Here is a 26,878-nt window from a genome sequence, read left to right as displayed (position 1 = left end):
TTCACAGCAAACACACAAAGACATACTCAGACCCCTTTGAGCCCAAAGCATGGCAGCTCTTGGTCACCGCAACACGGACAAAGATCATTTTAAACTTTTAATCATCCTCTGTCCTGTAGTGGTGTCACGTGAAGTGAAGTGCTCACGCTGGATTTCAGGTCAAAAGAAAACATTCCCAGGGTGGGGCTAGATGGCTGTGTTTTAATGCTGTCTGATGCCAGTATTCCGCCCATGTTATTTCTTGCTTCCCCCTGGTGGTCAAAAACTGGAAAAGCAGTCGTACTGAAAAAAACTAGGTGTCAGCAGGATCCATTTGCCTATCGTTTATAGGACATCTGAATCTGGGTCCCTGCAGGGCTTTTAGAACCGCTTTCCTGCCTTTTGATTTCTACTAAGTTCTTCCAGTGGAAAGTCTTTCCATGTGCGGCGTTCTTTCCTGGGGCTGAAAGAACCAGGATAATCCCGGATGCTTCCCTACAGCTGAGCTCATGTCACAAATCAAGCATGATTTTCAGCAGATATTTCTTTAAAAGTTTGAAGGCCTCTGTGGATTCTATTCCCTTCTCAACAGGAACAGGCATCAAAGAGACAGGAATAAAATGCTTTGCACGCACATCAGGAACTAATTGCCAATTTGGCAAATGCATTGACTAATGTCATGCACTGTTATTTCTAAATCCTCTCCTGTCCTTGACCCCCAGTATCTAGATGTAAACTTGGAACCATTAGTGGAGAAGGATAAAGTCTTCTGGTGCCTCAAATGGAATTGAGAGGGATTTAAACTAGGCGCTTTTGAGCATGGTGAAATGAACCCAGCAGTACATTAATGCTAGGATTTGAGCTCACACAGCGTGAGCGCTTTCAAAAACCGTGTTTAAGGAAGCAAACAGAGCCACGACAGACCCTTTCAGGGGAGCAAAAGGAGTTGGATGAAACAATCAATGACACATTAAAAAACCACAACTGGGCTGCAATCATGTGGGCAGGAAAAAAAAGTTTTTCTTTATCACAGGATCTTTGCATCTAATGAGATGGTGACTGGACAAGGTCCAGAGGAGTAAGGCCTCTGTTTACTTTACCTAAGAAATGTCTAAATATTTAGTTGATTCTCTTAAAAGCCTTATGGGAGCCTCTAGCAAACTGGTCTTTAAGGTATGATCTTATTGGCTCTATATTGCCATTGGCAGAGCTTTTTAAAGGGAATTTGGAAAAGTCAGGAGATACTACCACTGAAAGTACAAATGTTAACTTTTCTTTTCCTCTCAAAATTAACTCTTTTTATTGTCCTCCAAATATTTAGTTTAGGACCAATACCTTTCCAGTCAATACTTTGTCTTAATTATTCCTGAAATGTTCATCTGTTCCTCGCTGTTGTTATTCAGTTGCTAAGTCACGTCTGACACTTTTGCGACTCCATGGACTATATAGCCCGCCAGGCTCCTCTGTCCATGGGATTCTTCAGACAAGAATATAGGAGTGGGTTGCCATTTCCTTCTCCAGGGATCTTCCTGACCCAGGGATCTCTCCCCCTTTCGTACATTTTATTCTTATCCGGTCCAGGTGGGCCCAAAGTGCTTGAGGCTAAAAAGGGGAGGGGTATTTTCTTGGGAGTGGGAGGGGAAGCTAAGAGGCCTGAGAAAGCTCTGTAAGAATGTCTATAGGGGTCCACCCTTTAAATTCACACTACTGTTGTACTGGCAGATTTCAGTCAAGACCAATATCCAGTTTGCGCTAAGCTTCTGGGATCCTCTGTGTCAAAAACCCAGTGCTTCCCAGACATGGCATCAACTGGGGCTTTAACCTTTTTTAGACTTTCTCCAGCATGCCTTCTTTATCACTGCTTCCTGTGGACTCTTACTAAGGGTCACCGAACTTCTCCCCTCCCCCCCTGCAGGAGGCCAGCACAGACCCCTGTTCCCGCCAGTTTGATTAATGTGTCTTGGCTGATTGTGTGCAAGATGGCAGGCCTTTAGCAAGTGTGACCAGTTTATTGTTCAGCCAATCACAGGCGCCTCAGTTAGCATGTGAAAAGGGGGTGTGTTACTGGGGAGGGCGAGTGTTCTGGCGGCTGAGTCAAAGGAAGAGCGTTTTGGGGGGTCACGGAGCAACACCCACTTCTTTGAGGGGATGTTACTATGCTCTACTAAACCTGTAAACCTCTTACTCAAAGCACTTTTTTTTCTCCTCCCTCTTTTTTCAAGGAGATCTTTTTTTCCCATGGTGCAAGCAAGGCAAGACACTGGCTACTCTGCAGATGGAGTTCACGTTCCAGGGTTTTTAATATTTCACTTTTATATTTCTGTTAGAGAATGATCCTGCTGAGAGTCTGGGAATCCGTGCTCGTCAGAACCCCCTCACTGACACTTGGATATATTGCTCTGAAAGCTATCCCAGGAGAAAAGATTAAACAAAAAAAGCCTACTTTTCAAAGCCTACTTCTCAATCTGCCCACATCAAAATAAGACAACTGGCCCTTTGAAGTGGAAGACACGGAGTTCTCAGCCAGCTTGCTTAAAATGGGGGGTGGGGTGGGGAAGAGAAGGAAGGAAAGAAAGAAGGAAAGAAAGACTAGGGTATAAAATTATATACCTCTCTTTCCTCGGCTAGATTTAATCTGGCAAGGGAGTCTAAATTGATGGTGAGAAAACTGACAACCTGCTCATCATCACCCCAAGAAAAGAGGTAACTGGTCAGAGAAACCTGTCCAGCTGGGTCAGCACCAGGCGTCTTTTAAAAAACCTGTATAAATAGAAACTGTGTTGTTCATACATAGTCCAGACAAGGTCTGGAAAGGGCAGAGTGGACGCAGATGGACACTGGATGGTTCTTTAGGTTCTGAGCTCTCCAGCTTCCTCAGAGTGATTGTACTGCTGAATTCAAAGTTTGGGGGCCTGGGGAATGAAAAGGAAAGGAATGGAAATCTCATCAAGAATGGTGTTAACGGTTCTCTGTGATGTTTATCTGGCTCCCATACACTCTTCTGGTCCCTTAATCACTAGAGCTCAAGTGCCTGCAAATAGCAGCAGTGGCTTGGGGATGGAGGTGGGTAGGGGATGGCTTGAAGGGACTTCTTCATTCACATAAGGGGATGTTCCAGGAACACATATGTGGGTGGTTGTTTTAAAACATACTCCTTATGATTGAGCTATCAGTAGTACTGACCCCACGCTCAGGATATGCTGGACTTCTAAGATTTACAAGCTCAAGTTTACAACATCTTGCCTGTGACTAAGGTTACAATTTGCTTCCCTCCATAAGCCTAGCTGGACCCATGGTCTATACACTGTCCAAGCCCATGGAAGTGGGGTTTGCAAATGAACACCCTCTCATAAGCTGAACTGGTGAAAGACTGTGGGTGAGTGACTACAAACCCAACCTCTTAGAGACCCAAGAATGTGCCAAATTCATCTATGCAGGCCCAGCATATAACACAATGCCTGGCAGATAGCAGGTGCTCAAAAATTTTGACTTATTTAAATTAAATTGAATCCTTAACTAGAAAAACAATGCAAAGTATGAACCCTATTGATGTTGGGCCTGGAAAATTCTCTTCATAAATAAGAAATTGCATATTACTTTGGAATGACAACAAAATGAAAAATGCAACATATTTTTCACTGGTTTATTGGAACCCAGTTATCTTATTTAGTACAGAATCTGGCAGGAAAGCATTTTGGACAAGTTCCTTTCATTATTGTTCTCACCAAGGATCACTGTTTATTGCTGGAATCAACTTGAAACCCAAATAGTTCAAGTTTGAGGGAATAGCATATGCTCACCGTGGCAGCTTTGTGTTGAGATCATTCCAATTATTTTCTACAACCCATCTGTGACCCTAAACTTCTGCCTGCACCTACTTTAGGAAGCTAAGGGGTCCCATTTTCACCTGGAGAGCAGAGTAGGTAGGGAGGGGTACAGGCAGGGTGGAAAAAGATGAGACCCAGTTCTCCTAGAAACTGAAGCACCTGGAGAAAGGCTCTATTGTCAACTGGACCATCATCTCTATGAGAAGCCTGGTCTTTTTTCTCTCTGTCTCAGACCAAATGGAAAAGGCATTATTCCAAGCCCTAAGGTGAGAGAGTGACATTTTTCTCTAGTGCTAATTAGAAATGGCAACCTATTTGTAAATGATCCAAACCCCATCTAGCAATGCATATAGATCATTCACAAAGCAACTGAAATGATTTTAGAGTTGGTCTTTAGCTGCTGTAGGTGTTCCATAATCTTAGTCAGTTCAAGATGACTAAACCCTATATACAGCTGTTTGAATAAAAGTATGAGATGCTGGAGGAAAAAAGAAAATTCCTAGCCTTCTATGTCTTTTGTTTTCCACTTTAATTGCCTTTTAAATTTTCTTACAATTTCTTACTCTCATAAAAACCCTTCCAGGATAAGCTTATACCAAAGTTAGTAATACAACAATTTGGGGAAATTTCATTTTTAGTTATGGGACAATGGAAAGATATAAAGACTGGAAAATCAAACTTGGGCCACATTCTCCCTAATCGTGTACATATCTGAAAGTGAAAGTGAAAGTCATTCAGTCAGGTCTGACTTTTTGCGACCCCATGGACTATATAGTTCATGGAATTCTCCAGGCCAGAATACTGGAGTGGGTAGTCTTTACCTTCTCCAAGGGATCTTCCCAATCCAGGGATCGAACCTAGGTCTCCTGCACTATACATATCTACCTCCCCTTTAATCCTGCCTGCGAGAGTCCAGCTCTGGTATGGCCATGATGTGGTCCTTCATCCTATCGCTCATTGCTTGCTTTCTCTCTTTTGTTTCAATGTCCTTGAAGTGACAATTCGGTGATCTGACCTCTCTGGAATGTCCTTGGGACCATTTCTCGAAAACATCCCCCTTGGAATAATTGCAACACTTCCAAATCCACCCCCAGGAGCCAGTCTTGGAGGACCAAATATGGGACAGAAAATGACAAAGTGTTAGGTCTAGAGACAATGGATGAACTCTTGTATAATCTAGAGACATCTTACCTGGCCTGTCCTAGGCCCAGGGAGCCTCTATTTCCCCTCTAGCTTTCTTTTTATACTTTATGAAGTACAATAATCTAGCAAATAGACTCAATGATAGTCATTGGGCTCAAAAATGAGACCTTCTTTTGAGTTTTCCATTTAAACCATTGGGTGTTTGGAAATGGATGTGGAGTCCACAGTAATAGTCATTCCCAATTGTTATTCCGCTTGTTTCTTGTGTTTTACAGAGCTGGAAAACTGATCTAACCTTGGCTACTATTTCAATGTTTTCCTCATAAAAAGATTAGTCAGGGAATGTAAGAGTCTAAAAATCTGTCTACACTGTTAACAATTAAAGGAAAATAGCTTGTGTGGCCAGTGCTCTCACACCGATAACTCACAGAGCTTTTGGAAGCTCAAATCAATATTACCTGGGTTGTAGTTAGGTAGCTTGGAAACTCCAGGCCAGGTATCCTCTGTAGGGACTCCCAGCACCTATATAAAGACAAAGAAAGATGCGGGGAGAGATGAAGTGGATGGAGCAGGTATGGAGACATGGAGGACACATCGGGGAGGAACAGGGAAAAACTGGATGTATGTCACACTGTGCCAGCTGATGTGTACAAGAAACAAATTTTAGTGTTCCCAACATTTGTAGTTTCACAGGCAAAATTGCAGTATATTTCCATGGTCCTGTGTGTCAACTTGACTGGACTAAAGGATGCCCAAGACAGTCGATAAAACATTATTTCTGAGTGTGACTGCGAGGGTGTTTCTGGAAGAGGTTAGTATTTGAATCAGTAGACGGAATAAAGAGAACTGCCCTCACCAATTTCGGTGGCATCATCTAATCGCTAGAGGGCCTGAACAGAACAAAAGACTGGAGGAAGCACGCATTTTTTGTCTCTCTTTTTGAGCTGGGACATCCATCTTCTCTTGCCTTTGGAGCCCCTAGTTCTCTGGTCTTCAGATTCTGGGACTTACACTAGTGGCCCCCTTAAACTGACTTACACCACCAGCTTTCCTGGTTTTCCAGCTTGCAGAGGACATATCTCAGCCGCCATGAAATCACATGAGCCAATTCCCATGATAAATCACTATATATATACATGTATATAAAATATCATGGGAATTGGCTTATGTGTATACACACACACACACACACACACACACACACACACACACACACCTTTCCATATCTCCCATTGGGTCTACTTCTGTGGAGAACCCTGACTAATACAGATCATATAACGTTACTTAAAGTAAGGTTATATGCCATATTCTCATATTCTCAAGGTTAAAGTCATATTCTCATCCCTAAATATCTACAGGCATATCTCAGAGATATTTTGGGTTTAATTCCAGACCACGGCAATAAAGCTAATACTGTAATAATGTGAGTCACACAAATTTTTTGGTTTCCCAGTATATATAAAAGTTATGTTTACACTATATTATGGTCTATTAAGTGTGTAACAGAGCAATGTGCATACCTTAATTTAAAAACCAATGTACATGCCTTAATTAAAAAAATGCTTCCTTGCTAAAAAATTGCTACCCGTCATCTGACAAGGAAGCGTTGCTGCAAACCTTCAATTTGTTTTAAAAAAGCAATGTCTGCAAAGTGCAATAAAGTAAAGCACAGTAAAATGAAGTATGTCTACTGTATGAATGCATGATCACCATAGGTTGGGATGCTATTTTTAGAGTTGGAAATATAGAAAGACGTGAGTGGCAAAGTGTCCCTTTGCCTTACATTGGATAACTCTCTGTATATATATATCTCAACAGGAGACACTTGACAGTTTAAATTATGCCTCAGCATGGGCATTCAGCTGTTCACCAATGTGCTCAAATTAAAAAGGATTCAGATTACTGACCTTTAGGCAGTGGAATGTTGGCTAAAAATGATCCTAAACCTAACCTAGTCTTTTCTACTGAATTCATCTTATCTGCTTTTTTTCTCTGTGGCCCAGCAGTTTGGAATATAGTATTTGGTTTTTAACTGGTGGATCATAATAGTAACAACATTGCTTGAAAAAGAGCTCATTTATGCTCTGAATTACTAAACTGAAGCTTTACTTTTTAATTACTATGAAAAGAAAAATCTTTTAGAATTTAAAGTCAAAATACTTCAGATTTTAAATGATTCTGTTACTCTGAGTTCCCTTGTAGACAAAACCTTACCATTCTTTTAAGATAATCATAAATGCTCAATGTCAGTTGGGAGCTGGAATAATATTGTTTTTGTGAAATACTAATGAAACATTAGTACCTTTCATACACCACTACAATATAGCTCTTCTGGGAAGCATGCCTCAATACAAGCATCTCTCATAGAAGAAGCCTAGTGAAGCCATTTGTAAAATGCTGGAGACAGATGCTGGTCCAGTTGTTATGGCAGGAAATCAACTGCCCAACAATGACTGACTTCCTACTCCAGGTGATCTTGCCAACCTAGGGAATGAACCTGTGTCTCTTGTGTGTCTTGCACCGGCAGGTAGATTCTTTATCATTGCACCACCTGGGAAGCCTCGACTGATAAAAATTGATGAGGAATTGGAAGCCTCTTAATACGTACCAGTTAGCTGAGTAAGACTCTGGTTGAGAAGTATACTTTGTGGTGCTTGTTAAGCTTGTCCTCAAACAAAAGCTATCAAAGTGCCATTTTCCCTCATATAATAATGAAAAAAAAAAAAATCAAGCCACCCAGTAGAAGCTTCTTTCTTTGATCCATTCCCTAAACAAATTGAAAAGTTACTGAGAGGATTATGAGCTTTTCCTAGCAGCCACCCCAAGCCAGAGGGAACACTGAGAATCCTGGAATCCATTTTGAAAAACCAACTGGACTAATTCTTCTTTTGTGGGAGAGGGCCAAAGGATGGGGAGTTAATTCTTCTTTGCTAAACTGCCATCTTATGTATTTGCAAAGATGTGTGTGTAAACAAGTGGGCAGAATGATTCACAAATACCCCTACATCTTCTGTTGCCTGGCAAGAAAATGACAAGAGCAAAGATAATGGAGAGAAAGCAATAAAGGAAATAAATAATGACTGCATCCATATTTTCTCTAAGGCAAAAGTTACCAGAATTGTTGGGTACTTTGTATTATTGTGTAATTAAAGCCAACAATGGATACCAACAATTTTAGAATATTGTGCTAAAAGCTTTAAGCTTTGAGATTTTAAAAGTTTAAATAATAATTCAATATCCTTTATGTGGAAATTTGATGCTCAGTTTTTATTTGAAAATTATTGAGTTAATTTTCACTTGAGAAAATTACTAAATCTCCACTTCACTGACTGGGAAACTGAAAACCAAAAATAGTTGATTTACTCTCTCCCTGAAGGCTCTTAAAAGGCAGTTAGTGAGTGCTATGTTTGAAACCACAGTGGGCTGCAGAGGCTGTTTTCTGCCTTTGTTGAAATGGAAACTGAAGGCATTTTGATTAATGGCTTTAAAGTCTGCATAGTTTATTTTATTTGGATTTTAGAGCTACATCCAGTATTATTTGCTAAAAATATTTATTGAAAGAATTAGATTTCTAAAAAATTGATCAAAAATTGATGGTAGCCATTCAGGTGTAAACGCACACACATACATACACAGCTAGGGGTATTTCAGAAATATGATAAAATAAAGATTCAGGACTTCTCCAGAATGAGATCTCAGAATAAATGTAAAGAAAAGTTGTGATTAGAGGTTGGGAGATATCCACTAGTCCCTCCATCACGTATCACAGAGCCTGAAGCAGCTTTCCTTTTTTGTCTATGTACACCATTTTTAGTAAAACACAATTCAGGAGCCATTTGGAGTGTTTGAATTTCCAAGCTACTTGGGATGAAATAGTATAATAGACAACACACTGATGAATATGTTTCTTCCTTGTTCTCGGAGCATGAAACTATAGATGTGGTAACAAAACTGGGGCCTCTACTTGCTTGGACAGAAGAAGGAGGGAAACGAGACATAATGAATCTGACCTCCTGGTGCCCAGTAAGGAGAGAGCTAAGCGATATGGAACTATCTCCTGATCAGTACAATCTGGAGCTCAACAATGAGCTGCTGCTGCTGAAAGTGAAGTCGCTCAGTCGTGTCCGACTCTTTGCGACCCCATGGACTGCAGCCTACCAGGCACCCCCCGTTCATGGGATTTTCTAGGCAAGAGTACTGGAGTGCAACAATGAGCTAGGCAAGTCTATAAGCTTGAGAAATAACTTCAGAAGTGGAGGAGGGGGAGACTTAATAAACAGAGAAGAACATTATGATTAAAAGTGATAGGAGCTATAATATTCTCATAACACTTTGTTCAAAGAGGTCACAAGTTCAGGAGTCAGAAAACCAAATACACCAGAAGACACTAAAGACCTGACAAATTAGTTTGTGAGACTTGCTTTACCTCCTAACCTCAAGTTAGAGCTGAGTTTGGAACTCACGACTCCAACATCATGCCAGTGTTATTTCTAATGTGTTTGCTTGTTTTAAGGTTTAATGAGTTGTCATAAATGTCACAATAAAGTCCTTCTGATTTATTTCAGTGTGATAAGCATAATGTTAGACATGAACATGGCGACCTGGGTAAGACCTATTGGACCCCTTTGTTAAGATGTGCTTGCTTTGGTTGCATCACTCATGTTTGAGTATTTTATGTCCAGATACAAGTCCAAACTTCTCACTTACTGAGTTATTAATACCTAAAACATCCTTCAGATGGCCAGGGACAGTCACCAAGACCAGTCCTGGAAACCTGATCCAATAACTAGAAAACCATCAGATTCTGGGAAGTGTCATAACTCATTTTTTCTGATCTATGATTTCTAAGGGCTGCACTAAATGCCAAGAACTATAAAATGGTTGCTTTAAGAACACAGTCATTTAAAAATAGGAAGTAATGTTTTAAAAAACCAACTTATATACAACTTTTCAAATATCCTAATGGTATACCTTATCTCACTATTAAAATTGTTATTAACTATCTAGTTATACATACATCTTTTGCATCTATACATAGTTCATGTTTGCTTGGCATGTATTTACTTATATACCACCATCACCCCACCTAGATGAACAACAGCTCAAAGCACAGATTATGCGTTTTTCCTATTCTTTCCATTTTTCCAATGTCTTGTAACATCTTATAAGATAATGAGTACCCAATGATATTGCTTCCCGAATAAATGAATGGGAAAAACTTTTCGAGTGCGTAGAAGATCACTTTTACAGGGTCAGATCTAAGCAGGGTTTATTCTGCTTCCTCTAATGTGGACAAGAAACTAACAGAGAGAATAGAACAATTAGGTTAAATATTAGGAAATGCCTGTCAACAGTTTGGTTGGTCTTTGAAACATCGCTAGGAAAATAATTTCTCCGAGAGAGAAAGACAGCAAACATTCGTTGAGCACTTAGGGTACATGGTACTTGTTACTCACATGATCTTTTAAAATTCTCACAGCAAGGTTATAAAATCATTATCACCAGCCCCATGTAACAGAAGAGGAAACTGAAGCTCAGAGGGATTCTATAACTTGCACATGTTCATTTAGCTGAAAAATGGCTAGAATTCACATGTTCAACTTAAAAGCTGTTATTTACATTAGGCTACCTCCAGTATGAAAAGGCAAAATGATAGGATACTGAAAGAGGAGCTCCCCAGGTCAGTAGGTGCCCAACACGCTACTGAAGATCAGTGGGGAAATAACTCCAGAAAGAATGAAGGGATGGAGCCAAAGCAAAAACAATACCCACTTGTGGATGTGACTGGTGATAGAAGCAAGGTCCGATGCTGTAAAGAGCAATATTGCATTGGAACCTGGAATGTTAGGTCCATGAATCAAGGCAAATTGGAAGTAGTCAAACAGGAGATGGCAAGAGTGAACGTCAACATTCTAGGAATCAGCTAACTAAAATGGACTGGAATGGGTGAATTAAACTCAGATGACCATTATATCTACTACTGTGGGCAGGAATCCCTTAGAAGAAATGGAGTAGCCATCATGGTCAACAAAAGAGTCCAAAATGCAGTACTTGGATGCAATGTCAAAAACGACAGAATGATCTCTGTTCGTTTCCAAGGCAAACCATTCAATATCACAGCAATCTAAGTCTATGCTCCAACCAGTAATGCTGAAGAAGCTGAAGTTGAACGGTTCTATGAAGACCTACAAGATCTTTTAGAACTAACACCCAAAAAAAGATGTCCTTTTCATTATAGGGGACTGGAACGCAAAAGTAGGAAGTCAAGAACAGGCAAGAACAGTCAAGAACAGGTAACAGGCAAATTTGGCCTTGGAATAAGGAACGAAGCAGGGCAAAGGCTAACAGTTTTGCCAAGAGAATGCACTGGTCATAGCAAACACCCTCTTCCAACAACACAAGAGAAGACTCTACACATGGACATCACCAGATGGACAAGACTGAAATCAGATTGATTATATTCTTTGTAGCCAAAGATGGAGAAGCTCTATACAGTCAGCAAAAACAAGACCAGGAGCTGACTTTGGCTCAGATCATGAACTACTTATTGCCAAATTAAGACTTAAGTTGAAGAAAGTAGGGAAAACCACTAGACCATTCAGGTATGACCTAAATCAAATTCCTTATGATTATACAGTGGAAGTGAGAAATAGATTTGAGGGATTAGATCTGATAGATAGAGTGCCTGATGAACTATGGACGGAGGTTCATGACACTGTACAGGAGACAGGGATCAAGACCATACCCATGGAAAAGAAATGCAAAAAAGCAAAATGGCTGTCTGAGGAGGCCTTGCAAATAGCTGTGAAAAGAAGAGAAGTGAAAAGCAAAGGAGAAAAGGAAAGGTATAAGCATCTGAAGGCAGAGTTCCAAAGAATAGCAAGGAGGGATAAGAAAGCTTTCCTCAGTGATCAATGAAAAGAAATAGAGGAAAAGAACAGAATGGGAAAGACTAGAGATCTCTTCAAGAAAATGAGAGATACCAAGGGAACATTTCATGCAAAGATGGGCTCCATAAAGGACAGAAATGGTATGGACCTAACAGAAGCAGAAGATAGTAAGAAGAGGTGGCAAGAATACACAGAAGAACTGTACAAAAAAGATCTTCACGACCCAGATAATCATGATGGTGTGATCACTCACCTAGAGCCAGACATCCTGGAATGTGAAGTCAAGTGGGCCTTAGAAAGCATCACTCTGAACAAAGCTAGTGGAGGTGATGGAATTCCAGTTAAGCTATTTCAAATCCTGAAAGATGATGCTGTGAAAGTGCTGTACTCAATATGCCAGCAAATTTGGAAAACTCAGCAGTGGCCACAGGACCGGAAAATGTCAGTTTTCATTTCAATCCCAAAAAAGGCAATGCCAAAGAATGCTCAAACTGCCGCACAATTGCACTTATCTCACATGCTAGTAAAGTAATGCTCAAAATTCTCCAAGCCAGGCTTCAGCAATATGTGAACCATGAACTTCCAGATGTTCAAGCTGGTTTTAGAAAAGGCAGAGGAACCAGACATCAAACTGCCAACATCCGCTGAATCTGGAAAAAGCAAGAGAGTTCCAGAAAAACATCTATTTCTGCTTTATTGACTATGCCAAAGCCTTTGACTGTGTGGATCACAAGAAACTGTGGAAAATTCTGAAAGAGATGGGAATACCAGACCACCTGACCTGCCTCTTGAGAAACCTGTATGCAGGTCAGGAAGCAGCAGTTAGAACTGGACATGGAACAACAGACTGGTTCCAAATAGGAAAAGGAGTACGTCAAGGCTATATATTGTCACCCTGCTTATTTAACTTCTATGCAGAGTACATCATGAGAAACGCTGGCCTGGAAGAAACACAAGCTGGAATCAAGATTGCCAGGAGAAATATCAATAACCTCAGATATGCAGATGACACCACCCTTATGGCAGAAAGTGAAGAGGAACTAAAAGCCTCTTGATGAAAGTGAAAGAGGAGAGTGAAAAAGTTGGCTTAAAGCTCAACATTCGGAAAACTAAGATCATGGCATCTGGCCCCATCCGTTCATGGGAAATAGATGGGGAAACAGTGGAAACAGTGTCAGACTTTAGTTTTTTGGGCTCTAAAATCACTGCAGATGGTGACTGCAGCCATGAAATTAAAAGATGCTTACTCCTTGGAAGGAAAGTTATGACCAACCTAGATAGCCTATTGAAAAGCAGAGATATTACTTTGCCAACAAAGGTCCGTCTAGTCAAGGCTATGGATTTTCCAGTGGTCGTGTATGGATGTGAGAGTTGGACTGTGAAGAAACTGAGTGCTGAAGAATTGATGCTTTTGAACTGTGGTGTTGGAGAAGATCTTGAGAGTCCCTTGGACTGCAAGGAGATCCAACCAGTCCATTCTGAAGGAGATCAGTCCTGGGTGTTCATTGGAAGGACTGATGCTAAAGCTGAAACTCCAGTACTTTGGCCACCTTATACAAAGAGTTGACTCATTGGAAAAGACTCTGATGCTGGGAGGGATTAGGGGCAGGAGGAGAAGGAGACAACAGAGGATGAGATGGCTGGATGGCATCACCGACTTGATGGACGTGAGTGTGAGTGAACTCTGGGAATTGGTAATGGACAGGGAGGCCTGGTGTGCTGTGATTCATGGCGTCGCAAAGAGTCGGACACAACTGAGCGACTGAACTGAACTGAACTGAACCTCCAGCTTAGACGATGTTATGGAACCCAGTGATACTTTTTGAAGGTAGGTTTTATCAGTAGCACTTATCAGTCTTGCAGGGAAATTTTGAGGAAGAAAAATCTTTGGCTTGAAATTTTTTTTAGTGTATGAATGTTTCCCAATTTGTCCTGTGTTCCTCCATTATATCCTCCATGTTTCCAAAAGAAAACTTAATGGCAGTGATTAATCTCTATAAAATATCTGAATTTCACAAAGGCCATTTTATTTCAGCATTCACAACACACTGTGTTTTCTGGGTCATGAATCTGTAGCACTAGACTAGTTTGCACAGAATATCTTCATAAATATGAGTCATTGACCCTCCAGACACTAGCAACTAACTCTTCCTTTTTCTTAAAAGTTTCCTGAGGATTATCCTCACCTTCATGTTGTAAAATTCAACTGTAAAAAAATGATATAAGCGTTTTTTACATGGGCTTTTACAAATATTTATTTATTTATTTTTACTTATTTGGCTGTGCCAGGTCTCAGCTGCAGCACAATGGATCTTTTGTCGTGGCATGTGAGATCTAATTCCCTGAACAGGGATCAAACCCGGGCTCCCTGCATTGGAAGCACAGGGTCTTAGCCACTGGACCACCAGGGAAGTCCCCCCCTTTTTTAATTTTTAAAATGAAGGACTCCACAGTGGAAACATAATTCAAAAATGAAATTTTATATTATTCCTCAAGGCAAAATGTTTGGTGACATTAAGTCAAAATCATGAAGGGTTCGAGAAAAGATTAGTTTCCTCACCTGCACACAAAAATCCCAGTTTGCATTATTTCCCAAGATACCTGATTGGGAGGCTGTTAGCAAGAATGCTCTAGAAGCTTGCTTGAAACAAGCAAACTTGAAAGGAAGCAGAATCCAGGATATAAGGAATACCCTATCCACCCCAGTTTAAAGAACTTGATACATGCTACAATATGGATGGATCTTGAAAAGATTATGCTAAGTGAAATAAGCCAGACACAAAGGACAAATACTGTATGATTCCACTTATATGAATACCTAGAATGGGCAATTTCATACAGACAGAATGTAGATGAGAGGTTACCAGTGGCTAGGGGCAGGAAAAATGGGGGGCTGGTTGAATGGATACAGAGCTGCTGTTGGGGATGATGAAAAGTTGTGGAAATGGATGGTGGTGATGGTTGCACAGCAAGGTGAATGTATTTAATGTTATAAACTGTACTTTTAAAAATGGTTAGAATGGTAAATTTTATGCTATATATATTTAACCACAATTTAAAAATCATCAGAAAAAGAGAGCCACATGTAAATGACTATCGCTGTTGTTTAGTTGCTAAGTCATGTCCAACTCTTTTGTGACCCCATGGATGGTAGCCTGCCGGTATCTTCTATCCTAGGGATTTCCCAGACAAGAATACTGGAGTGGGTTGCCATTTTCTTCTCCAGGGGATCTTCCTGACCCAGGGATCAAACTGTCATCTCCTGCATTGGCAAGCGAATTCTTTACCACTGAACCACCAGGGAAACCCAAAAATATAAGCTACAAGGGACATAAAAATGAAGTACATAATGTGTAACTGCGTGCATGTGCGTGCTAAGTTGCTTCAGTTGTGTCTGACTCTTTGCAACCCTACCTATGGACTATAGCCCACCAGGCTCCTCTGTCCATGGGATTCTCCAGGCAAGAATACACACTGGAGTGGGTTGCCATGCCAGCCTTCAGGGGATCTTCCCAACCCAGGGATCGAATCCGAGTCTCCGGCGTGGCAGGCAGATTCTTTACCACTGAGCCACCAGGAAAGCCCCAATGGTGCAAATGAGGGAGGGATAAAAAATGAATAAAGAAGTGGAAACACACATACATAAGCATCCTGTCACCTTAGAAATCTAGTTTTGGAGCATAAGTAGTATATTTCTCTCACACTAACATGGGAAGTTAACATTCTGTTTTATCAGGGCTCTGTGAAAATGTAGTGTTTTATCTTCAGTTGACAAAGATCCATGGCCAAATATGTGGTTTAGACCTGGGGATTGCAGGGAAGGGATGTGTTTAATTAGTAAAGGCAGAAATTGCCCTGGGATGTTGAGATAAGAGTCATCAGGAGCAGGAGGATTCAAAGGCATCCATGGGACAAAAGGGGGGTTCCTGACCACTCATTCCCTAGGTGCTTAAGCCCCTGGCAAACACCACAGTTTCCGCAACCTCAAAATATGGTTTACTCTCTCAAAGCAGATGGACTGTTTCATTTGTTTCTAACGCAAATTTGGATCAAAGTTTTATATGCATATATTTTTTCTTCCTAAAGAGGAATTCTTCTCTTACCTCCCAGATCTTCTCCAGCTGTTCAAGGATGTTGGAAACCCCAGGAAACAAGGGTTGACCCTGGAACATTTCAATAAAGATGCAGCCTGCACCCCTAAAAAAGGAAATAAGAGTCAACCCAATACTTTCAAGGAAACCATACATGCAAAACCGAACTACTAGCATTTCATCTCTTAAGAAATATTTTGAGGATAATTAAATACGGGCCATGCACTAGAAAAGTCTTGGCAAAAAAACTCCCTATGTTAAACAAAGATAAGAACAGCTGGCAGGTTTTTGTTAAAATGGAATGCATTGGGCATTTAGGATCACAGTACAGATAGCAAACATTTTAGTTCATTCAAGCTCATTAACTATCTATTTTGTGAGATGGAGAATCTCCAAACTGAATACCCTCTTTTACTGAATCTAGGGTGCTATCATTGTAAGAAGCATCATTATTATATGTACTTTTAAGAAACCAAAAAAAAAAACACCCCACAAGTTAAACTATGACATGATCAGAATGTTTCTTTTATACTCATTGAAAGGGCTGTTACAAATTTAATCAGACAGATTATTTCATCAACTATCATACTTGTACAATGAAAAATATTAAATGAAAGAAATGATTCAGGTACTCATCAAACTTTCTAACATTCAGCATTTGACAAAGACTGTTTAATGTCTGTGTTTATATCCATGATATCGTCCTTCGATGGTATTGTCCAGGAGTTTGATGATACAGTATTTCTTAAAATAATCCTTATTTCTTAAAATAAAAGAACTAAGAGTTATTGGTGCTGGGCTCCTAGGCTGACCTTGCAAGTACAAGTTACGCTTTTGACTCCAGCTTAAAAAATATTGCTAAACATGTCTGATTCACTTATTCTCCACAACCATTTGGTTTCCTAAGAGTTAAAAAATAAAGAAAGAAATAAAGCTCTCCTGTCTTCAAAGTCACTGACTCCCATTCAGCAAGTTTTGATGCTGACATGTTTGATGTCCCCACACATACAAGGGTAACTATAGTCACAACTGCAGCATGGTTGATGGCTATCCTAAGATGTTACTGACTGAAATGCATCCTGATTTAAACAAAGAATGCACATTTTAAAGGACTTCCCAGGTGGCGCTAGTGGTAAAGAATCCATCTGCCAATGAAGGAGACACAGGAGTCGTGGGTTTGATCCCTTGGTTAGCAGGATCTCCTGGAGAGGGCATACCAACCCACTCCAGTACTCTTGCCTAGAGAATCTCATGGACAGAGGAGCCTGGCAGGCTACAGTCCATAGGGTTGCAAAGAGTCAGACATGACTGAAGCGACTTAGCACTCATCTTAAAATAAATTGTCTTTTCTGCTTAGTCAAACTGGAGGGTAATTCCTAAGGAACAGTAAGAAGTAAGATTTTGCTAGTAACACACATTTTTACTCTCACAAAACTTTTTTGAGAATGCTGCAAGGGGCTTCCCTTGTGGCTCAGCTGGTAAAGAATCTGCCTGCAATGCAGGAGACCTGGATTCGATCCCTGAGTTGGGAAGATCCCCTGGAGAAGGGAAAGGCTACCCACTACAGTATTCTGGTCTGGAGAATTCCATGGACTATATAGTCCATGGGGTCACAAAGATTGGACATGACTGAGCAACTTTCGCTTACTTCAAATAACTGATTATAGAGATTATCCCTATGGTCTAATACTTTCTGATTTTTGACTCCAAATCTCTTTCACCATAACACATAGTTTTGCAAACTTCCTTAATCATCTTGATGTTTTGCTATAGCATGATAAAGAAGAAAATTTAAGTAAAATAGTTTAGTATAGATCATCATATTCAGTTCAGTTCAGCTCAGTCGCTAGTCATGTCCGATTCTTTGTGATCCTATGGACTGCAGCATGCCAGGCTTCCCTGGCCATCACCAACTCCCGGAGCTTACTCAAATTCATGTTCATTGAGTCGGTGATGCCATCCAACCATCTCATCCTCTGTCGTCCCCTTCTCCTGCCTTCAATCTTTCCCAGCATCAGGGTCTTTTCTAGTAAGTCAGATCTTTGCATCAGGTGGCCAAAGTATTGGAGTTTCAGCTTCAGCATCAGTCCGTCCAATGAATATTCAGGACTGATTATCATCATATTATTAAAGGTTTATTATGAAATTGATTTTAAATCATTTTTAACATTATTCATATTAATATAGTAAAGAATCTGCCTTCAACACAAGACACCCAGGTTCGATCTCTGGCTCGGGAAGATTCCCTAAAGAAGGGAATAGTTACCCACTCCAATATTCTTGCCTGGAGAATTCTATGCACAGAGAACACTGGTGAGCTATAGTCCATGGGGTCTCAAAGAGTTGGACACAACTGAGTGACTAATACTTTTTCATGATAAATATTCACTTTTCCATCTGACTGTCAGTTCAGTTCAGTTCAGTCATTCAGTCGTATCCGACTCTTTGCGACCCCATGAATCGCAGCATTCTAGGCCTCCTTGTACATCACCAACTTCCGGAGTTCACTCAAACTCATGTCCATGGAGTCAGTGATGCCATCCAGCCATCTCATCCTCTGTCGTCCCCTTTTCCTCCTGCCCCCAATCCCTCCCAGCATCAGAGTCTTTTCCAATGAGTCAACTCTTCACATGAGATGGCCAAAGTATTGGAGTTTCAACTTCAGCATCAGTCCTTCCAAAGAACACCCAGGGCTGATATCCTTTAGAATGGACTGGTTGGATCTCCTTGCAGTCCAAGGGACTCTCAAGAGTCTTCTCCAACACCACAGTTCAAATGCATCAATTCTTCAGCGCTCAGCTTTCTTCACAGTCCAACTCTCACATCCATACATGACCACTGGAAAAACCATAGCCTTGACTAGATGGACCTTAGTCAGCAAAGTAATGTCTCTGCTTTTGAATATGCTATCTAGGTTGCTCATAACTTTTCTTCCAAGGAGTAAGCGTCTTTTACTTTCACGGCTGCAGTCACCATCTGTAGTGATTTGGAACCCCCCAAAATAAAGTCTGACACTGTTTCCACTGTTTCCCCATCTATTTGCCGTGAAGTGATGGGACCAGATGCCATGATCTTTGCTATTTAATTTATTTTGTGTAGGAGAAAGAAGATTTTTTGATAAACAAGCTTAAGAATAATTTTTATGTTGTGTCTAGTTTGGGGAGAGAATATATATTTTTAAAAGTATGTACATTTAACTGTATCTTACCATTTCAAGAGACAATTTTCATGACTTACTATTTGGTTTGCATGTAAAATAGTCAATACATTTATTCTTAGAATTTTGTGTATACATAAATAAGAGGTATCAGACTGAGTTTTGCAGGTTTTTATTCTTCCCCTCAAACAACAGGTTGTCTTTATCCTCAGTTGCTAAAAAAACTAATTGGATAAAATGTCCACTGTATGTGTTTTACTGATTTCTCATGTACAAGAGACATCTTGATGTGTGATACAGGCATTTTGGGAGTTCCCTGGTGGTCCAGTGGCTAAGATTCCACACTTCTGCTGTCAGGGCCCAGGTTCAATCCCTGGTAAAGGAACTAAGATCCTGCAAGCTGTTTTAAGTGGCCAAAAAAGGAAAACAGAATTTTGATGAGATGAATCTCAAAAATCTGGTGAATAGTATCCTGAGGTGAATTTTTTTAGAATTCAGTTCACTTCATTTCTGTTCAGTAGCTTAGTCATGTCTGACTCTTTGCGAACCCATGAACCACAGCACCCCAGGCCTGCCTGAACATCACCAACTCCCAGAGTTTACCCAAACTCACGTCCATTGAATCAGTGATGCCATCTAACCATCTCATCCTCTGTCATCCCCTTTTCCTCCTGCCTTCAATCTTTCCAAACATCAGGGTCTTTTCAAATGAGTCAACTCTTCGCATGAGGTGGCCAAAATATTGGAGCTTCAGCTACAACATCAGTCCTTCCAAAGAACACCAGGACTGATCTCCTTTAGAATGGACTGGTTGGATCTCCTTGCAGTACAAGGGACTCTCGAGAGTCTTCTCCAACACCACAGTTCAAAAGCATCAATTCTTCAGCACTCAGCTTTCTTCACAGTCTGACTCTCACATCCATACATGACCACTGGAAAAACCATAGTCTCGACTGGATGGACCTTTGTTGGCAAAGTAATGTCTCTGCTTTTGCATATGCTATCTAGGTTGGTCATAACTTTTCTTCCAAGGAGTAAGCGTCTTTTAATTTCATGGCTGCAGTCACCATCTGCAGTGATTTTGGAACCCAGAAAAATAAAGTCTGACACTCTTTCGACTGTTTCCCCATCTATTTCCCATGAAGTGATGGGGCCAGATGGGGCCATGATCTTCGTTTTCTGAATGTTGAGCTTTAAGCCAACTTTTTCACTTTCTTCAAGAGGCTCTTTAGTTCTTCTTCACTTTCTGCCATAAGGGTGGTGTCATCTGCATATCTGAGGTTATTGATATTTCTCCCGGCAATCTTGATTTTAGCTTGTGCTTCTTCCAGCCCAGTGTTTCTTATGATGTACTCTGCATATAAGTTAAATAAGCAGGGTGACAATGTACAGCCTTGACATACTCCTTTTCCTATTTGGAACCAGTCTATTGTTCCATGTCCAGTTCTAATTGTTGCTTCCTGACCTACATACAGGTTTCTCATGAGGCAGGTCAGGTGGTCTGGTATTCCCATCTGTTTCAGAATTTTCCACAGTTTCTTGTGATCCACACAGTCAAAGGCTTTGGCATAGTCGATAAAGCAGAAATAGATGTTTTTCTGGAACTCTTTTGCTTTCTCGATGATCCAGCAGATGTTGGCAATTTGATCTCTGGTTCCTCTGCCTTTTCTAAATCCAACTTGAATATCTGAAGTTCACATATTGCTGAAGCCTGGCTTGGAGAATTTTGAGCATTACTTTACTGTGTGAGATGAGTGCAATTGTGTGGTAGTTTGAGCATTCTTTGGCATTGCCTTTCTTTGGGATTGGAATGAAAACTGACTTTTTCCGGTCTGTGGCCACTGCTAAGTTTTCCAAATTTGCTGGCATATTGAGTGCAGCACTTTCACAGCATCATCTTTCAGGATTTGAAATAGCTCAACTGGAATTCCATCACCTCCACTAGCTTTGTTCATAGTGATACTTCCAAAGGCCCACTTGACTTCACATTCCATGATGTCCGGCTCTAGGTTAGTGATCACACCATCGTGATTATCTTGGTCGTGAAGATCTTTTTTTGTATAGTTCTTCTGTGTATTCTTGCCACCTTTTCTTAATATCTTCTGTTTTTGTTAAATCCATATGATTTCTGTCCTTTATTGAACCCATCTTTGCATGAAATGTTCCCTTGGTATCTCTAATTTTCTTGAAGAGATCTCTAGTCTTTCCTATTCTATTGTTTCCCTCTATTTCTTTATTATCATTTTAAGACTCCTTACTGGCTTGCTTTTAAATATTCATATTCTTTTTACTTCTTGTCTTTAAAGCAACAGATATAAAAGGTGTAAATTAAACAACACATGGAGAATAATGAAAGTAATGGCAAACTGTCAAATGGTTTGAAAACATCCTGGTTGCTAGCAATGTCAACTGTGAGACAAGCCAGCTGAAAAACTGAGATGGTGAATACCATCAAATGGTCTCCACCCACTTCCCTTCATGCTTTCTCTGCATTCTTGAAAGGTCTCAAGCCATTTCAATTTGAAGTGAAAAAGAAAAACACACACAAATATATATTTATGTATCTGTGGGTATAGAATACAAGTGATTATTTATTAACTGACACAAAATAGAAATGAAAATGTACTGGCTTTTGAAGATTTGAACCAGCTCTCCATCCAGTATTGCGACACCTCCAGAAACCCCAGGAGCTCACAAATTACCAGAAGGCTTGAGGGTGCTCTAAATGAGGTTCAAACCATAGTCATTGCTAGTTAACTGAGCCTTTTCTCCCCTCAAAAGGATTTCATGGCTAAGAAAGAGCTTGTTGCCTTTTCATGCCCTTTTATAATGGTGGCTGTGAGGAACCAAAAAGGAAGTCCTTTTCATTACACAATTTCTTAGTGTCCTTTATCTTCTTCACCACTGGGACAGTGGGCACAATTATGTAAAATATACTGGAGAAAGCTGGACTTTAAGACTACTGTGTAAGTACTACAAAATAACATGAGATGTTTGCATAAAAGAATAAAATGCTAATATTGGTTGAAATTCCATTTATATCTGCATTTGTGTGGTTCGTGCCATATAGGCATTTTCTTGAGTCTTTCTTTTTAAGTTTCACTTAGGGGCAGATTAAACCTTCCTCACCTACCAATCTAGTCTAAGGTTTTTTATAAGGGCTTCCCTGGGGGCTCAACTGGTAAAGAATCTGCCTACAATGAGGCGACCCAGGTTTGATCCCTGGGTGGGGAAGATCCCTTGGAAAAGGGAATGTCTACCCACTCCAGTATTCTTGCCTAGAGAATTCCATGGACAGAGGAGCCTGGCAGGCTAATAAAATATATGTGTGTACGTGTGTGTGCAATGCACTTATGCACTTAGCATACTTACAAGACAAACAAAATTCCTAAATCAATTGTATTTCAGAAGCTGGACTATTTGTATCATAAATATCAGTGCACTGGAAAGAAAATAACTCTGTGTACCTTAAGTTTGAAGAAGGAAAGATTTTTTTCAGGTATGTACTGTTCTTTAAAAAATGTACAACTCACTTTCTTATTTTTTCCGCTTATTCCTCAGAACTGTTTTTTTTTTTTTCAATTTGCTTTGTGAACAAGTTGTGTGACTTTCATAGTTTTTATTTGTTTCTTAAGCAAATTGTGTGGCTATCACCTATTTTGTCCACCCCAGACTAGTCTTAAAGCAAACATTTTAAGTATTCTGAACATTCATGTCCAGATAGGGAGCCAGCTCCTATTTCTTTTTATTCCTCTGTTTTGTTCTTAAATCTTCATTCCTGTGGCTCTTCTTACCCTACATATCTTTAGGCTTCTCAGAGGATTTCTGCTCTGTGGAGATACCCTTGGGGCAGCCCATGTAGATGAAGAGAAACTTCACACGCAGGGGAAAAAAGAGCTGGTGACATCAAACAGTGAATCCTTCCAGAAGGAAGAGATGCACTGGGTCATTTTATTGCTCCAACTGTGGTTCTTCAGTCATGTTAGAAGAAACAGCTAACATGTTTTCTGCTTTTTCTGGCTTTCTTCCTGGTCTTTTCTCTATTCTGAGCATGAGCAAATTTCTTCCCATAAGAGAGAAAAAGATTCCTCAAATTCTTCAGGCAATCTCTGGAGAAATAAACCATCTCAGGAGTTTTAGTTTTGGGGAGATGCAAGGAGTCTATAAGAACATTGTTGGGAGAAGTGAGTCAATATTTCACTTTTCACTATTGAAGTTAATTCAGAGCACCCTGATATATGGCAGTGACATGATATTTCTATTTGCTTTTCCCTGGGCCACTCTTTATATTTGGAAGTTTGCAGCAAGAGATTTGACCATAAAGAATCTCTCAGGCACTGAAAACTTTCTGTAGTTCTAAATCCAGCATCTGCCTGCAGTTAGTTTTGGATAGAGGACTTGACTATCAATGGAAATTCTTCTTTAAAACCCAGTTTGCCATAACATGGATGAACCTTGAAAATATTATGCTAAGTGAAAAAAGCCAGACATGGAAGGACAAATACTGTATGACTGCATTTATATGAGGTACTAGAGTGGTCAAATTCACAGAGAGAAGAAGTACAATAGTGGTTGTCAGGGACTGAGGGGAGGGAGCAAAGAGAAGTGATTGTTTAATGGGTACAAAGAGTCATATTGGGATGATGAAAAGTTCTAGAGATGGATAGTGGAGGTGGTGGTACTTGATGCCACTGAACTGTACATTTGAAAATAGTTAAAATGGTAATTTTTGTTATATATATTTTAACACAATACAAAAAGTAAAAACAAAAAGTGTAATCATCCTAAAGCATTGAGTTGGTTTTTTTTTTTCACTGAAGTTGCTAATGGAATCTTTTTAGGTCTGAAAAAGTATCAGAAAGAGAGGAAAAGATGATGAGAGATTAGAAGATGCTGGTTGTAAGTGCTGGGAATAACCAATGTGTCTTACTGGTATATTTTCCATATTTTAAGTGTTTGCTTTGGGCCATGGACTCTGTTGCTCCCAGGGTTTATCGTGAATGAGAGGCTCTTGTTATAATTAGTTTCATTAGGACAAAGGCTCTAATGCTCAACCACTGTCACCTGCCTCCTTACAAAAGCATTCAGTTTGTACCCTATGGGGTTGCATGGCCTTTTCTTCCACTGTGAATTGGAAATCTTTTCCCTGCTCATTTTCCTCACCCTGAAAAGAAAAAAAATAGGAGAAGAGGATTCCCAATGTAAACACCTAATATCTAACAGTTATGTAGAGTGAACCATTATAGTAAATACTGAAAGATAATAATTATTCTATTTCTACATTACTTTTTGAGTTTTACTGGACAAACAACAATCATCAAATTAATAAGAGTAATGACAATAATTTTAACTTATGACTGAGTTTTTATTCTGTAAGCATCACATCATTATTCATGATTAAGTTAATGAAACACTTATCAGTGGAATAACACACACTTTAGTATATTCAGTAAAAACTAAGGTATACATAGTTTAAGAGGGGTTTAAAGAACTGGTAGATGAAGAAATTATCCAAAAGTAGCACAGAGAGTTAAAGGGACTGAAAATATGAAAGAGAGAGGGTAAGAGCCAAGGGTGATAGAAAGGTAATCTTTCATTGGAGCTCCAGAGAGAGAGACTGGAATAGAGGCAACACTAAAAAGAAAATGGCTGATGGAAAACATGAATTCATAATTAGAAGAAGCACAATATACACCAAGCAGGATAAATAAAAAGAAGTCCACATTGGACACATTATAGTGAAAACTGCATAATAATGAAGGCAAAAAAAAAAAGCAATCTTTATAATATCCAGAGAAAATGGAAGATCACCTGTAAAAGAGAAAGACAATAAGGCCAAAAACAAACTTCCCTACAATTAGGCTAAAAGTAATCTTCACAAGAGCAGCACTGGAAGACAAAGCTGGGGAAATATCCTCCAAGTTCTGAGAGAAAATAGTGTCAGTCTAGAATTACATCCCCAGCAAGGGGATACCTTTAACAATGAGAATTTATCTTAAGAAACAAAAGCAGAGTTTGACATCAACACTAAAGAAAGCTCTAAAAGGTTTATATCAAAAGAGGAAAATTATTCCAAAATAATATTTAAAGTGCATAAGTGAATGATGAAGTTTTAAATTTATTTTCTCTTGATGAAAATAGCTTCAAAGTAAATAAAGCAGAAATGAATAGAAATATGACAAGTCAACAACTTCAGTATCTCTTTCCCTGATAGTTCAAACAGACAAAAATTATATAAATAAATTGAGTAAATAAGTAAATAAATAAATAAATATTGAGTATATAAATAAATAAGTAAATTGAGAATAACACAAGTAACAACTTTGAAATTTTGAACATATGTAAAATCCTGTACCCAACAATTTGGGAGTACACATCCTTCTCAAACACACAGGAAATAACTGAAAATACTATGTACTGGGCCAGTGCTTCTAACAAAGCCAGTGCTACTTCATTTTCTTTGGTGAAACATCAGGTTTTTCTCAACTTTTTTTTTTTTTTTTTGCTAACCTTTAATTTTGAAATAGTTTCAAAATTGAAGTTACAAAAATAGTAGAAAAAATTGTCTTATATACTTCAAACAGATTCCCAATTGCCAACACTTCGCCTTTTTGGTTTTATCATTTTTTCTATCATCCATCTGCTGCTAAGTCGCTTCAGTCGTGTCTGACTCTGTGTGACCCCATAGACGGCAGCCCACCAGGCTCCCCTGTCCCTGGGATTCTCCAGGCAAGAACACTGGAGTGGGTTGCCATTTCCTTCTCCAATGCATGAAAGTGAAAAGTGAAAGAGAAGTCGCTCAGTCGTGTCCGACTCAGCGACCCCATCATGGACTGCAGCCTACCAGGCTCCTCCGTCCATGGGATTTTCCAGGCAAGAGTACTGGAGTGGGGTGCCAATGCCTTCTTCATCATCCATCTATCTCTTATCTATTTTTTTTTTTTCTAAAGCAGTGGAGAGTAAGTGGCAGATTCCATGGTTCTTCACCCTTATATACTTCCACATGTGTCTTCTAAGAACAAAAGCATTCTTTTACACAACAACAATGCAATTATCAAAACAGGAAACTTAATACTGATCTCAATACCGCAATCCACCGATTGTCCTAGGAGGGTTCTTCAGCTCTTTCTCCCCCAGTATCCAATCTAGGACCATGCATTGTGTTTAGTAGACATGCTTCTTTAGTCCCTTTAATCTGGGACATTTTCCTAATTTTTTTTTTTTTTTGGTCTTTTGAAACATTGACCCTATACAGGAACAGAAAATACCACCCCAAAAATATGCCATTCAAGTATAAGGATTAGTATGAGCTGAAGGCAATTGAGAAAAAGCAGACACAGGATGAGCTTTTGCTTCTCCTAGGCTGTCTGAAAGTGTGAAAGTGTTAGGTGCTCAGTCCTGTCTGACTCTTTGCTACACAATGGACTGTAGTCTACCAGGCTCCTCTGTCCATGGAACTCTCCAGGCAAGAATACTGCGGTGGTTTGCCATTCCCTTTCCCAGAGGATATTCCCAACCCAGGGATCGAACCTGGGTCTCCGGCATTGCAGGCAGATTCTAAACCATCTGAGCCACCAGGGAAGCCCATAAGGAGGACATAAAATCCCCTTGTGAAGATGACCCCTTTCCCAGCCCCAGAGGGGAGAAAAACCTTATCACCAGAGGCAGAGATGGCACCAAGAAGAATGCATGTAAACCGTTGTTGATAAGTCACCCTTATCCACCACCGCTGGCTGCTGCTAAGTCGCTTCAGTCGTGTCCGACTCTGTGCGACCCCATAGACGGCAGCCC

The 26,878-nt window shown here is 39.9% G+C and overlaps 1 protein-coding gene across 1 annotated transcript in view; it reads right to left on the bottom strand.

The window, feature by feature from the left end:
- The window catches only part of CDK15 (cyclin dependent kinase 15), a 98,730-nt gene that overhangs the window by 41,035 nt on the left and 30,817 nt on the right, over positions 1 to 26,878 (bottom strand). The window contains exons 9-10 of the mRNA XM_027965096.3: positions 15,943 to 16,036; positions 5,408 to 5,471 (exon numbers count right to left, since the gene is read on the bottom strand). Coding sequence (XP_027820897.1) covers positions 5,408 to 5,471; positions 15,943 to 16,036 — 158 coding nt within the window. The remainder of the gene's footprint in view (positions 1 to 5,407; positions 5,472 to 15,942; positions 16,037 to 26,878) is intronic.

The sequence above is a fragment of the Ovis aries genome, chromosome 2 (genome assembly GCF_016772045.2).
Source record: "Ovis aries strain OAR_USU_Benz2616 breed Rambouillet chromosome 2, ARS-UI_Ramb_v3.0, whole genome shotgun sequence".
Lineage (NCBI taxonomy): Eukaryota > Metazoa > Chordata > Mammalia > Artiodactyla > Bovidae > Ovis > Ovis aries.
This window is presented reverse-complemented; position numbering and strand designations above follow the sequence as displayed.